Genomic DNA, 15888 nt, shown 5'->3' with positions numbered 1-15888 from the left:
ACAATATCTTTTGTCTGTTCAAGATACCGGGGAAATTGCAATTATGCCTTCATATTTCATCAGTCAACTATGTGACTGATATTATAAGTGTCAAGCAGAGTCAACGGGTGGATTCTTGAAGATCAAAGTTATCCTCTAAGGACACAGAATTTGTGTTGCAGATGTTTTGTCCCCTGTCTAGGTGACATCCTCAGTGCTTGGGAGGCTCCTGTGAAGCGCTTCTGTGGTCTTTCCTCCGGCATTTATAGTGGTTTGAATCTGCCGCTTCCGGTTGCTAGTTCCAGCTGTCCGCTGTAGTGGTCGATATATTGGGTCCAGGGTGATGTGCTTATTGATTGAATCTGTGGATGAGTGCCATGCCTATAGGAATTCCCTGGCTGTTCTCTGTTTGGCTTGTCCTATAATAGTAGTGTTGTCCCACCAGAACAAAGGACCCGATACCCAGCATGAGCAAAACCAATGTAGTGTACAAAATCCCATGCAAGGACTGCACAAAACACTACATAGGACAAACAGGAAGACAGCTAACAATCCGTATACATGAACACCAACTAGCCACGAAACGACACGACCAGCTATCCTTTGCAGCCACACACACAGATGACAAGTAACATGAATTCAACTGGGACAACACTACTATTATAGGACAAGCCAAACAGAGAACTGCCAGGGAATTCCAAGAGGCATGGCACTCATCCACAGATTCAATCAATAAGCACATCGACCTGGACCAAATATACCAACCACTGCAGCGGACAGCTGGAACTGACAACCGGAAGCGGCAGAGACAAACCACTACAAATGCCAGAGGAAAGATCACAGAAGCGCTTCACAGGAGGCTCCCAAGCACTGAGGAAGTCACCTAGACAGGGGACGAAACATCTGCAACACAAATTCCCAGCTCGGCGTACAGAACCACAACAACGAGCACCTGAACTACAAATCTTCTCACAAACTTTGAAGGACACAGAAAATAACACCCGTAAGGCACCATATAATGACACTCAGAGAAGGTGCAACAGGAACAAAAAGAATGATAACTGAGTATAAGCCAATGAGATACTGATGATGAGATTCAGGTGCCTGGACTGATCCTGGTGACACTGAACATAGAACAATACAGCACTGTACAGGCCCTTCAGCCCTCAATTTTGCATTGACCTGTGAAGCCTATCTAACCTACACTATTTCATTTTCATCCATATGTTTATCCAATGACCGTTTAAACATCCTTAAAGGTGGTGAGTCTACTATTATTGCAGGCAGGGCATTCTATGGCCTTACTACTCTCTGAGTAAAGAACCAACCTTTGACATCTGTCCTATACCTATCACACCTCAGTATAAGGCTATGTCCCCTCGTACTAGCCACCATAATTCAAGGAAAGACTCTCACTGTCCACTCTATCTAATCCTCTGATCATCTTGTATGTCTCTATTAAGTCACCTCTTAACCTTCTTTGCTCTAACAAAAACAGCCTCAAGGCCCTGAGCCTTTTCTCATAAGGCCTTCCCTCCATACTAGGCAACATCCTAGTAAATCCCCTCTGCACCCTTTCCAATGCTTCCATATCCTTCCTATAGTGCGGCAACCAGAACTGTACGCAATACCTTTCAGGAAATATCCATTAGGGTTCCAGAATGGTAGTGATCAACTGCAAATTATGCAATACAATGAAGAAGAGAGAACTGAAGCTGCACAAGTAGGAAGGCTATGATCACTCTTTGGAGGACAAAGTGGGGAAGAAGGAACAAGAGGAGCCTGGACTTGTAGCTGTTTAATTATCAGATGTCCAGGACTGACTCATTCACACATGCTTAATCTAAAACTCATCTGACACATTGATGCTGAACTCACTGTGTCCACTTTCAGATGCCAGTACAAAACAGTCCAACAGTTAACAATCTAACCTTCTTACTGACATCCGTTGGTCATCCCAATTTTCTCAAGGCTTACAGCCACTGGACAGGTGACAGACAACGGAGGTAACTGGTCAAGGAAACGTTGAAATAAAAGCCTGAAAATTAGTAACTGGGCAGATGGCCCGAGTCAGTTCAGAACGTGGATCAGCACCGCATAGGTCTGGGTACCAGGAATTCCTACAACAGTATTTTATTGGCAACAGCCAAATTAAGAGCTTGAAGAGCTGGTCCATTAACCACATTTAAAGAGACATGTGCAGCAATCAGGTAGGCTGAAGACAAGAAGGGGGAGAGGTAGGTGCAGTCTCAACAACAGGAAAGCAGAGGAAGGTAAGAGAACAAGAATGAGTTGCTCCACAATTCAGATATTCCCTCAGAGATGCTTGTGCAAACAGAGAAAGGAAACAGTCCTGTTACCAGCAAACAGATGGGGAAGGCCAACTCTCATCACTGATGCATGGATGGGGCCAACAGACACTGTAGAAGCTGAATGGTCATTGCAGGAACCTAGATCCAGTGTATGAAGAGATTCAATGACCTGTGATCTGGCAAAGTGAGTGGTCATTAGAGCTGCAAACTGGAAACACAGAATTAATTGTAAGATAGCCAGGAAATGTGGGGCCAGGCTCACACAAATGCGTGGGTAAATTCTGCACGAATGGCTGAATTGGTATCATATCATACCAGCTTAATGGCACAATGCACATTTATAGTGTCTGAATAACCATACATGCAGGAGAAGTGCATTCAGCAGCATCATCAAATCTGTAGAGAAGTGCCTTTCATTGCAGTGGTGTACGAATAGCGGATAAAAACATGGAGAGTAGATGGATCAAGGCTGGGCAGTCTGCTACTAAGGACATGACAAGTGTGAAAGTTATTAAACAGTGAGTAAAGTAATAGTTGGCTCCAACATTTCCTAGATTCTGTGTGGCTTGTAGAATCTGCGTGGGCATTTAAAACCACAGAAGATCCTGACCATAGGGAGGCATCAGTTGACAGAGCAGTTGTTCCATTTAAATAATTTCCCTTCACCTACAATGGCAGCTAATGAGGAACAAACAATGATTCCCATTCCACTGTTAAGTTCAGATTGTGGAGTACACGCCGATGACAATGTCACTTCATTCCAGCACACTTCAACAATCAGGTTACTGTGCTTTGCTGCAAATGGAGATGAGCTTCAACATCCTAAAGGCTACAAACATGAGGAATAATCCATTTCTCATTGACGTTAACTGCTGCTCCATGATGTCGTTTAGTTCCACCACTCCATATCTGAAGTGACACAATCTTCATAGACATTGGTACTCAAATGCTTCAATGAAGTTGAATCTCCGACAGTACATCTGGGTACAGGCCTTCTGTCACAATCAGGCTACACACTTGTCACCATGCTCTCTCCTCATCCATGTCCAATGGCTCCATCTAGTTGTTGAAGCTCTCCTGGCAGCTGCATTCCTGTGCCACTCTCACCATCATAGAGGAGCATCATCAAACAGCATCCACTGGATTGAGCCTCAGGTGCCCTGTTCCCAGTAGCTCCTGTCTCTGGGAGACCCCTTTCCAAACACAACATTTTGCTTTGGTCCCACTATATGCTGTGCCTCTAAACTTATACAACCATAAAACATAGGAGCAGAAATTAGGTCATTTAGCCCATTCAGTCTGCTCTGCCGTTCAATCATAACTGATAGGTTTAAACCTATTTTCCCACTTTCTCCCTGTAAGCTTTGATTCACTTGTTTTAAATACAGGGGGACCTCGATTATCCGAATACCAATTATCTGAAAATCAGATTATCCCAAGGAGATCTTGAGGTCCCGATAGAAACATTACATCAAAGACATGTTTCCAACAGTGATTGTGTCTTTTGTTTACAGTGATTAAACAGGCACCGTCTCCAAATGACTGACCTCCTGCCCTCTCTCCCCACACTTTCCCTGGAGTTTTACAGAGGGGTGTACCCTAACCCATCCCACCCCGGTTCCCAGGAATAATCTCTCCAACATTTTCCTGTGCAAGGCAAACGGGGAACCTGTCAAAAGTTTGGAGTAAAAAGTTGTGTGTGTGGCTGTGGCTGTGTGTGTGTGTGTGTGTGTGTGTGTGTGTGTGTTATTTGGAGACTTACCCCACAAAGGCAGCTGGAGCAGCAGCAGTCTTGTTGTTGGTGTGCAGTCCGGATGCCCCAGAGAGGGGGTAGGGATGGACGGGGGGGGGGATTGGGGGGTGGCAGGGGCTCGCGCACTTTGTGCTGAGGGACGGGGGCTATGTCAGACTGGGTTGGGGGGCGGGGGACGGGGTTGGGGGCGGGGGGGCAGAGTGTGGTATTGGGGACGGGGGCTCGCATGCTTTCTGCTGGGGGCGGGGGCAGGGTTGGACTGGGTTGGGGGGTGGTGGTGGATGGGGTGTGTCAGGAGGGTGTTGTTGGAAGTGGGTAGGTGGCGGGGGGAGGGGGGCGCGGTGTTGGGGGTGAGGTGTCGCGCAACGTGCGCTGCTGCTAGTCTCCTGAACAAGGAGCAGACTTTAAAACTCCGAGCCCCAGGGGATTTTCCAAATAATCGATTATCTGAACGAAATACTGCCCACCCATCTCGTTAGGACAATTGAGTTTCCACTGTATACTCAATGCCCTGGTCTGCTGCGGCAATGAATTCCATAGATTCACCACTCCCTGGCTGAAGCTGGTCCTCCTCATCTATCTGTTCTAGAGGGTCTTCCCTTTAATCTTAAGACTGTGCCCTCAGGCCCTCATCTCTCCTGCCAATGGAAACATCTTCCCAACGTCCACTCTGTCCAGGCAGTTCAGTATTCTGTAAGTTTCAATCAGATTCCCCTTATCCTACTAAATTCTATCAAGTACAATCCCAGAGTGCTCCAACGTTCCTCATGTTAAGGCTTTCATTCCTGGGATCATTCTTGTGAATGTCCTCTGGACCCACTCCAGAGCCAATACATCTTTCCTGAGATAAAGGGCACAAAATTGCTCACAACACTCTAAATGTGGTCTGACCAGCCACTTATAAAGCCTCAGAAGTACATCCTTTTATATTCCAGTCCTCTCGAGATGAATTACAACATTGTATTTGCTTTCCTAACTACTGACTCAACCTGCAAGTTTACCTTAAGGGAAACCTGGACTAGGACTCCCAAGTTCCTCTGCATTTCAGATTTCTAAATTTTTTCCCCATTTAGAAAATGGTCTATGTGCCTCTATTCTTCCTACCAACGTGCATGACCTCACACTTTCCCACGTTGTATTTCATCTGCCACCTCTTTCCCCGTTCTCCTAACCTGTCCAAATCCTTCTGCAGCCTCTCCACCTCCTCAATACTAACTGCCTCTCCCCCTATCTTTGTATCATCTGCAAACTTAGCCAGATTGCCCTCGGTTCCTTCATTCAGAACATTAATTTTTCGTGAAGAGTTGTGATCCCAACACCGACACTTGTAGAACACCACTAGTGGAAGACCAAAGAACTCTGTCCCAAGAAGGATCCTTTTATCCCCACTTTCTGCCTTCTGTCAGACAACCAATCTTCTACCCATGCAGCACCTTGTCAAAAGCCTGCTGGAAGACCAGATAGATAACATCCATTGGCTTTCCTTGGTCTAACCTGCTTGTTACCTCCTGAAAGAACTCCATCAGATTTGTCAGGCATGGCATCCCTTTGGTGAAACCATGCTGACTTTGCCCTACTTTACCATGCTCTTGCAAGTATTCATAAATCTCACCCTTCACAATGGACTCCAAAGTCTTACCAGCCTCTGAGGTCAGGCTAATCAACCTACAATTTCCTGTCTTTTGCCTTATTCACTTCTTAAACGGGGGTTACATTAGCAATTTTCCCGTCCTCTGGGGCCCTCCGTGACTCCAGCAATACTTGAAAGGTCACTACTGAAGCATCCATTATCTCTTCAGTTATCTCCTTTATTACTCTAGGATGTAGCCCATCTGGTCCAGGTGATTTATCTACTTACAGATCTTGCAGTTTTTCTAGCACCTTCTCCTTGGTGATGGCCACCGTACTCATCTCTGCCCCCCTACTCTTTTAAATTTTTGGCATATTACTCTTGTCTTCCACCGTCAAGACTGACTCAAAGTACTTATTCAGTTCCTCAGCCCCACTTCTTTGTTCGCCATTACTACTTCTCCAGCATCATTTTCCAGCAGCCCAATGTCCACATTTGCCTCTCTTTTGTCCTTTATATATCTAAAAATACTCTTACAATCTTTCCTAATATTACCAGATAGCTTACCCTCATATTTAATCTTTTCCCTCCTTATTTCTTTCTTCATTGTCCTCTGGTAGTCTTTGTAAGCTTCTCAATTCTCTGGCTTCCCACTGCTCTTTGCCACATTATATGCTTTATCTTTTGCTTTTATGCTGTCCCTGATTTCCCTGGCTAGCCATAGTTGCCTCATCCTCTCTTTATCTCCTCGGGACTTTTCTGAATCTCCCAGATTACTCCCAGAAACTCCTGCCATTGCTATTCCACTGTCTTTCCTGCTCAGCTCCTCTCTCAGTTAATTCTGGTCAGCTCCTCCTTCATGCCTCTGTAGTTGCCTTTATACAACTGTAATACCGATACATCTTATTCCACCATCTCCTTCTCAAAATTGCAGAGTAAATTCTATTATATTATGTTCACAGCCTCCTGAGGGTTCCTTCACCTTAAGTGTCCTCATCAAGTCGGCCTCATTGCACAACACTAAGTCCAGAATTGCCAGATCCCTAGTGGGCTCCATTACAAGCTGTTCTAAAAAGCCACCTCTTAAGACATTTCACAAATTTCATTTCTCGTGATCCATTACTAACCTAGTTTTCCCAATCCACATGCATATTGAAACCCCCATGATCACTGTAACCTTCCCTTTCTAACACGCATTTTCTATCTCTTGATGCATTTTATGCCCCAAATCTTGACTACTGTTTGGAAGCTTGTAGACAACTCCCATCATAGTTTGCAGTTCCTCAAGATTCTACATCATCTGACCATACTTCATTTCTTGCTATTGATTTAATTTCATTTTTTTACAAACAAAGCAGCCCCACATCCTTTGCCCAAATGCCTGTCTTTTTGATAGGATGTATATTCTAGGATATTTAGCTCCCTATCCTGATCCCCTTTGCAGCCACGTCTCTGTGATGCCCACTACATCATACCTGTCAATTTTCATCTGCGCCACAAGGTCATTTACCTTATTTCATATACTGCACACATTCAGATACAACACCTTCAGTCCTGTATTGACAGTCCCTCTTCTTATTATTATTCATTTATCCAGTGTGTTTGAAATTTGATTCCTAACCTTTTCTAAACTCATTATCCTTTTTTTGTGCACTGGATACTTTAATAACCTCTCCTGATTCTCAGTTGATAACATCTCTTTTGAAAGCGCAACCCTCAGACAGCTTTACAGTATAGCTGACTTCTCCCACCACAACTCTGCTGCTTGCTAAGATCATGCCATGTTTGAATAGATAAGACTCTGACACTCAATGCATTCCATGGATTGTTTGTAGGTTCAGAAAAAGATGGGCTGTTGAAAGAAGCCATCTGGCTGTTGAACAAACTTATCTGCTGTCATCAATATATCAGTGATCCGTCTTCCCTCTTGCATCTGGTAACTTTGATTGGTGGCATGATACTAGAGGTTAGTTGACCTCACACAGGCTCACCCTGTTTTACCATCTTCTTACTTCCACAAGGTCAAGAAATGCTGCCCAAAGTTTACAATGCATAAGCATGGAATGTAAAATTGATAATTTATCAGTGTTAAACACCCAAGTGATTATCCTTGAGTAACTACAAATCCTTTCTCTTCCTTTTCTTTTTATCCCTATATGCTCCCCCTGTAGATTCAGTCAAACATGAAGCTAGCTTCTCATTTCCAAGTTCTGCTTTCTCAAGTGTGGCCAACACCCTCTGGCTTTTGGATCACAGGCCACCAAAGACTGCCCCGCCTACATGAGTGCAGGGGCAAATTCTGTCATTGCTAACAGGAAGCAGACTTCGTGCTGAGCAGATGCTGGGAAAGCTAGAATGTGGGTATTGGCACTTCAATGTGAGATCACACTCACCTTTCCAGTCTGTCAAGGTCATTGAAACTGTTTCAGCAGTGTATCCAGAAGTGAAACACCACACTCCTCAAACACTACCATTTCAGATGTGCCAGCTTGGTCTTAGTGCCAAGCTCCTTTCCCCAGGCCACTCAGAAAAATGCCTCTTAAAGCATGATATGCAGTAACGTGTCAAGGAATCATGGAGTTGCCTTCCCTTGAGAGTTTCCACGTTGCAAGTAGCTGGTACTTTTTCTTCACAATGGTTCTGTTTCTGATTCCCTTTTTCAATAGTGAACCTTAAAATCACACGGCAGGTTGTCAATATGCCTGCCCATTTTAAATGACCAGGAGGTCTGGAAATGAGTTATCGATATCATGGCTCAATTAAACAGCCACTGGAATAGTTACTCCTTGAAATTACGGACCTCCAGCTCATGAACAGCCGTCTTTCCAGTGAACAAGTCTAACCATTAGGATCCAACACTTCCTTCCCCTTTAAATATTTTAATATTCTGCCATCTTAATAGTTCTATTTAAATAGCTTATCGGATATTTTTAAATGTGGCTTTATCATATCAAAATAGTTACTTAACTGAAAACTAAGTTTGCTCATTATTTCGTGGAATGTGATGCAAGCAAACCAGATAATTTTGACAGACCAGGTAATTTTAACAAGTTTAAAAATTCAATTTTTCTCATGATGGTTCAACAAGTTTATATTGCTTATAAGAGGCTTACAGATCAGGAAGTGCTCTCTCTTGAAATATCAGCACGTATTCACATGATATTTGGTTTGGTCATTACAGAGTTCAGCACATCATTTCTATCAAATCTCCCCTCAGCCTTCTCTCCAAGGCAAACAGGTGACTTGGTCATGCTTTACCAGCCTCCCGTGGAGTTAGTTGACCCACATTCTCAGCCTTCTCTCCGGGTTCAGTTAGTTTAAACTCTCCCCAACAGCACTATCAAATGCTTCACAAGGAACTTGGTCACAACTTCCTTCCACTGCAACTCATCAAGTGCCATTTCCCTTACAGCTAGTCCCAGTGTTCCAGGAATGCAATGCCCTTCCTCCTGCATCATATCTCCAGCAAGACATTCATTTGTCTTACCTTTATACTTCTGTACAGACATGCACATGGCACTGGGGATAACCCAAAGATTACTATACTTGATGTCCTGCTTGTTAATCTTCTGCCTAGTTCCACAAATTCTGATTGCGCAACCATTCTTACCTGTCATTAGTAGCAATCTGTACCATAACCTCAAGCTGATCCCCTTCTCCCAGAAGAAGGTCCTGTAGCTGCTCTGTGATAATGTAGATCCAAGCAGCAGGAAGGCAACATACTATCATGTTGAACACCACAGAAATGCCCGAGTGTTTCCTGAACTAAAGAATCCCTTTATTACTGCTCTTCCACTCTTCTTCCTCCTCTCCTGTACAACTTGGCTATCGAGTAGATGTAACAAAAAAGTTTCTCTCTTCTGTGCACAAAGAACAAACACAACTTGACCTCAGCGTGACCTACCCTTTTTTACATTATGTCTCTTATGTCCTTTCTGAATAAACTATTCATTTCATAACTTTATAATAATTGTCACACTGATGCCAAATTATGCTGTAATCTCCACCAAAATTGTACAAAATCCTTTCCTCTTCAGACAATTTTCTGTTGTCAAATTCTTTTTTGTCTCTGAGAGAAATCCCTGTGATTTAGAGATTCCATTTGTAAACCAGGTGCTGATGATACTGGGCTCAGCTACGTAACACAAACCTTCCCTGCTTAATCTTCTGCAACCAATTCTGGTAATGTGATGACACATTTATAAATGTTAATTTCATGGCCTAGTGTGCTGTTGCTTCCTTGAGCATGGAAATGTTTGTTGGACTGTGTTGGAGCTAATGGAGGGAAACTGGTGCACTTTCAGTGATCAGCAACCCTTTCAGATAAAAGCAACTTTACAGAAGAGCTAATATTTTCCACAAAGCTAGGCTAGATTTGTACCTAGTAACCAGATAGGAAAAATACAAAATTGTTATTAAATTCATCAATTAATCCCTCTAATTCAAGTGACAATGCAAGCTGAAATATTACCTCATGCAGATGCTGGGTGATGAATTGAAGCACATTGTTGGCCAAGTCACGATGAATGGTCATAACTGCTTGAAGAATCTGTGATTGTAGCTGTAGTACAATGCTGTTAAATTTAGGGAGCTCAATAAGTAATAAAGAATGCAGTGCTTTGTACGTCTCTATAGCAGCCTTCTCTTCATAAGACGCATTACCTTCTTCCTTTATTTTCTCTTGAATTTTTTCATAATCTAAGAATTTATCATTATGTTTTTTAACCAGCTGCTGTGGGCTACTGAACAAATTTGAGAGGGCACACAGCGGTTCATAAATTATTGATTTCAATCTTCGTTTCTGTTTGAAACAAAAACATTTAATATAAACCACATGTAAAATTAAATCTCTAATGCTTACTAAATGTATGTCAATACACTGCCATTACTTACAAATTCAGGAATTATCATCTGATGAAGTATCTGTATAAATTCTTGATAGCAGATTGTAGTATGTTCATCCACCAAATTGGGTACATAATGGTAGGACCGTAAGTTTTGAAAATGCTGAGCCAAAATCAAAGACAATACAATTAAAAGGTGGAACAATGCCAGATGTAACTGCATGTCAGTGTATAATGGATGCATGATTCTTTGACATTAGTATACTTAACAAATATATCATGTCAGCTTTAGAAAATGTACTAAATATATCAGGCCAGCCATTATTTGTGCAGTAACTGTTTCTTCACCTTGAAATACTAAATTTAATTTTGGTTTTCTAGAAATTGGATATAGGGCTCAAATAGATTTCTTCCTTTAACTTAGGGTGAAGTAAACATGTTTGATAGAGCGAGACCAAAAATGAAAGGTTAAAACCAGTGCCCTGAGTAAAAAAAGAATCAATCCTTCAATGAACTCAATAGCCTTTGTTAAAAGCAATACCTCTGAGCCTGTATGTGACCTGATGGTACACATTTGCCATATTTCAATTTTAAAGTTCCTCTGTTATCGCAGTTCTTAGCCTGACTCTAGATAAATTTAAGTGATGAATTATTGCTTTTTAAATGTAAATACTTCACTCAAGTGATCCTTGTATCAGTCTTTAGACTCTATTTTAGGCATGATAGTGTCAATTAACTGGCTGAGTATCTAAGAATGCATACGCAAAATGCAAATGAATTTATATTAGAATATAATAATAGAGAAAGTTACTAACTGGCTAAGCCTAGATTATTGTGGAGCTTAAAAAGATCAGGAGGCCTTTATAAATAGTGTGTGAAACACAGTCCTGCAGTTCTTGACTTCATTTCTGTCTCTAGAAATGTGTGCCAGCACAGGGGTAAGGTAGCAAGCCAGCATGCAATGTTCCCATTCTTGCTAGCTTCATTGTGGCAGTGATCATTTCAACATTCTTGTCCACCATGTCCCTAGACAGTTTTGATGGAGTTTGTTCAGAGATACGGTTTTTCAAACCGTGGAGAAGTCATGAACCAGGGTGATTGTAGTTCTAAGTCAATATTAAAGTAAAAAAGCCAAAAGACCATTTCTTTTGAGAAATGTTGCTATTCTTACTTTTCATAAAGCTGTAAATCACACATAGCTATTCATAATATCAGTTACAAAACGCTTCAATCCACTTCACACTTCTTAAAGTTGTTTAAATAAACAGCCAAACACTAGATAAACCTTTGTTCAAAAGATCGGGTTAGCATATAGTAATTAAAATTTTAATCAAACAAAATGAGTACTGTCCTGCAAGCTGTGCCAGCATTGCTTCAAATGCTGAATTCATTAGACAACCTTGAAATTTGACCCAAGATTCATAACAAGGCCTTCAGAAGCAGTTCGAACTGATAGTCAAACATCTGTTTTGCCAGATGTCCTCATTATGGATGCTTGAATGAGCATGGGGATAGCTAAATTAATTTAGCTGACATCTACATTACTTTGTAATAACCTGTTCTTTCCTTGAAGAGCTTTTACAACGTCTGTATGCTTATTTACATAAGATTAAGAAATGTGAAGTGGATTAAAACTTTCTGTCAATGACACTACAAATTGCTACATGAGCTAGACATTTTTATGAGATTGTAAAATAAGCAACTCTTTTCAGAAGAACTTCTTAACATCCCCGCTTATGCTGTCAGTTTCAGGCGGCTTACAAAGACTTGCTAATGGCTCCACTGATTCTGAACATAATAGATAATAAAAAAAATTGTATTGGAAAAATGGAAACTGCATGGGGAATGTGAACAGCCATGGAGGGGGTCTGTGGAGATTTGAGAGGGTACGAAATATATGAGAGGCATGAGGATGAATGATGGAGGACCACACAGTGATCATTACGACTGGGCCAATGTCCCAGTAAACATAGGTGAGCCATCTAATCAGCTGGCCTTCCCATCTGTGCACCACAAGTTTGAGTCTGAATGCAGAGATGCTGGGCTTATCTGTTGTCCATGCCCACTTCATTGACAATGTAAATAGGCCAGGTGGGTTCCCTCAAAGTAGAGGCAGGATCAGAGTATTTGTAATTCCCCCATTCCTGATAACTGTCTCCTTGACAAAAATCAATATTGACAGTACATTTTTCAAGATTTCCTTTGGAGTTATATAATCCAGCAGTTGCGGTATGTGTATCACATCTAAATATTTTTTTCTGAAAGTTACCCTGTTGCCTCCCCCAACCCAAACCCCATATATATACAAAAGCACATGAAAGAAAGTGAAAAACAGAATTAGTTTTCCAAGGCTGAAACAAATTTCAGACTGTTGGCATCAAATGGTGAATATTCATTTTGTAAAGGCCACCACAGAAATAGAACATTTTAGTTGAGACTGTCTATCATATGTCAAGAGAGACTTCTAAATTTGTAATTATGATAATAGAGTTACAGAATACACAATTACTTCAGATATATGTAGGATTTTATAATCATATTTTCTATTTAGAATAAGTTCTTTAGAATAGAATGATTTATAACTTCTAGATAAATGTTCCATTCTATATTATTCACAAAAATATTTAGTTAAACAAACAGAATATCTAATAGAAAGGCAAACAACCATAAAACCCTGAAATTATTGGTGGAAAATTATGCACGTAATTAATATATTTAAGTAATACACTATTTACTTTAAATGTGTAAAGGCTCCAAATATCTATCCAGTAGCTGTGCTTGATTGGTCTAACAAAGTTATAATAATGAAATAAAACTATATTAAATAAGTAAGTATCCCAGCAGTATTTATGAATAAGTACCCAAAGAATATTGAAAATTGTTGATATTTTTCATCTCTGACTTAAATTTGTCGGTTCTGGTGTAGGTGCAAGTCTTTTTTTTCTATAATGAATATTGTGTTCATCTTCTGAATTCAAACATTTCTTTGTTGCAGACTGATTTTTCCCACACTACAATGGTAGGCTTGGGTTTGGGGTTTAAGGTGAGGAAAAGTCTGTGTCAAGGTGGTCAACTTTGTTAAGAATTACCCCCCAGTAGGCATTTCCACTCTATAAGCAGTACTTTCCAGTAAAATGCTCACTTCTTAGACATCCCATTTTGAAAATGGTAGTTAGGGAAATCAGTCATGCAACTCAAGTTTGCTAACGGCTTCTGCCAACCGAAACTCAGTTACATTCACACATTTTTTGGACAGTTCCTTGACAGTTTTGCCAGTTACAATCTTTAGCAAAGCGATGGAAGAGTTTGGCAACTGTGCCATCAAGCAGCATCTGTTTAACAATAATCTGCTCATCAATACTCAGTTTGGATACTACCAGGATCAGTCACTTCCTCACTTCATTACAGCTTTGGTCCAAATATGGACAAAACAGCTGAACTCTATATATGAAGCAAGACTGACTGCCCCTGACATCAAAGCAGCATGGCATCAAGAAGCCCCAATAAAACTGTAATCAATGGGAGTCAGAGGGAAAATTCTCAATGGTTAGATTTATATTTGGTACAATTGAAGACGATTGTGATTCTTGAAAGTCAATCATCTCAGATCCGATACCACTGCAAGAGTTTCCTCGGTCAATGTCCTGGACCCACCTCTTCAGCTGTTTTATCAATCATCTTTTTACCAACATAAAGTTAAAGCAGGTATTTTTACAGATGATTACGCAATGTTCATTAACCTCTGTGATTGTTCAGATACTGAACAGGCTCAAGACCTGGACAACATTCAGGTTCAGGCTGATAAGTGGCAAGTAACATTTGTGCTGCACAAGTGCCAGGTAATGATCATTTCCAACACAAATGACTCGAACCATCTCACCTTGACGTTCAATGGTATTATCATTGCTGAATTCTGCATTGGGAAACATTCTGCAGTTGTCATTGATGTAAAACTGAACTGGACCAGCCACATAAATATTGTAGTTACAGGGTCGGTCAAAACAAGGACTTCTGTAAGAAGAGTGAACTTCTTTAACAAAAGTGATAAAGACAACATGTAGTGATCTTCTTTGTTGATGTCATTTTCCTTATAGCTGTTAGATTGAGAATATCATGTCAGTTGTAGATTTCCAGTTCTGAAATAACACTAGAATTCAGGATGGATGGGTTCAGCCAAAATCTGTATCCGGACAAGGTCAAAATAGGCAAATACTTCCCCATAATGCTTACCGGAAAAATGTCTTGATAGTTGATGCAGTCTCTGAAGTCACCCTTGTTCTTATACATGGTAACTTACTTTGCATTGCGCATTTCCTGGAACAATGCTCCCTGTCTCTAAGAGAGACAAGGAAGCTGTGCAGATGCTGCATGAGAGCCTGTTTCCCTTGGTTGAGGTGTTCAAATGATAACTTAGCCTTCTTTATTTTCAACGAAAATGTTTTATTTGCTGATGGGCCAGTTGCCTTTTTGATCTGTCATACATACCCTTGGCATCTGCATACCCTGGCAGATTTGTAAAAAGTACTTATTAATAGACTACCTAATAGTCTGGTGGACGTTCCCCCAAGCAGCTCTTCATGCATTCAGAGTTTTCTTGATCTGATATCTCTCGTCATGAATGATCAGTCAGTCTCATGCACATAATCTTGATGTTCCAACTTGTCAATTGAGGAGTTGGCATCTTCTTTCATTCATTTGTTTTCCTGATCAAGGGAATGCATCAAGTTGTTACTCTGAGGTCTCAAGCACCCAACGGAGCAGATGGACCATGAAGAGTCAGCACCTTTCTAGACAGGGGCTCCCTACTTGGAATGAGCAGTGGCTGATCAGTGTGATCTAATTGTCCTTCCCACTCTCAAGACAGCCAACAACACCTGTTCTCAACACCAATCAAGTTGGGCTTATCACTGTAACCACTAACGACTGTGTTGTGTTGATGTTCTGCAGTCAAACCGAAAGTTCAAGGTAGGGAGCTTGGGAGAAGTTTATGGAGTCCCTGGGTTTCCAAATATCAGGGGTATCACCTCTTGACCATTCCAGGTGAGGCCAAAAGGCATCAAGAAGCCCCAAACATTGTTTTAGTGTGAAGATTTGCCTAAAAGATGATATATTTAAATATTCATCTGCCATTAGGCTCCACGTCAGACATTTTTCAGAATTTACTCCCTTCGCCTTCAACTCTCCCAAAGTATCCACAGAACAGTGAAGTTGTTTGCCAATAGTTGACAATTTGCTTCATAAATGCAGCTCTACATGGCAGTTGTTCTGTTCACTGCATCTATGGATGCTAAACCACTTTCAAGTTTCTTTAAAGCTTTGGATTGGTGACATTTAGGGACGTGTCATAAAAGGTCAGTTGAGGACTTGTAAGTCTCGCCTAGTCAGTACACAACCTATCCATCAACTTGTTTGACTTTCTGTTTCACGTGG

At 41.2% G+C, this 15888-nt stretch overlaps 1 protein-coding gene across 13 annotated transcripts in view; it reads right to left on the bottom strand.

Annotated features, from left to right (window-relative positions):
* The window catches only part of arhgef37 (Rho guanine nucleotide exchange factor (GEF) 37), a 232674-nt gene that overhangs the window by 36011 nt on the left and 180775 nt on the right, over positions 1-15888 (bottom strand). For 12 of the 13 annotated variants that reach the window (XM_072590933.1, XM_072590929.1, XM_072590938.1 and 9 more), the window contains 2 exons: positions 10508-10621; positions 10086-10415 (listed from right to left, as the gene is read on the bottom strand). In XM_072590933.1, coding sequence (XP_072447034.1) covers positions 10086-10415; positions 10508-10621 — 444 coding nt within the window. The remainder of the gene's footprint in view (positions 1-10085; positions 10416-10507; positions 10622-15888) is intronic. The other variant, XM_072590942.1, reaches the window with a different exon arrangement.

The sequence above is a fragment of the Chiloscyllium punctatum genome, chromosome 20 (genome assembly GCF_047496795.1).
Source record: "Chiloscyllium punctatum isolate Juve2018m chromosome 20, sChiPun1.3, whole genome shotgun sequence".
Classification (NCBI taxonomy): Eukaryota; Metazoa; Chordata; class Chondrichthyes; order Orectolobiformes; family Hemiscylliidae; genus Chiloscyllium; species Chiloscyllium punctatum.
The sequence above is the reverse complement of the archived record's forward strand: the minus strand, read 5'-3'. Positions and strand labels throughout refer to the sequence as shown.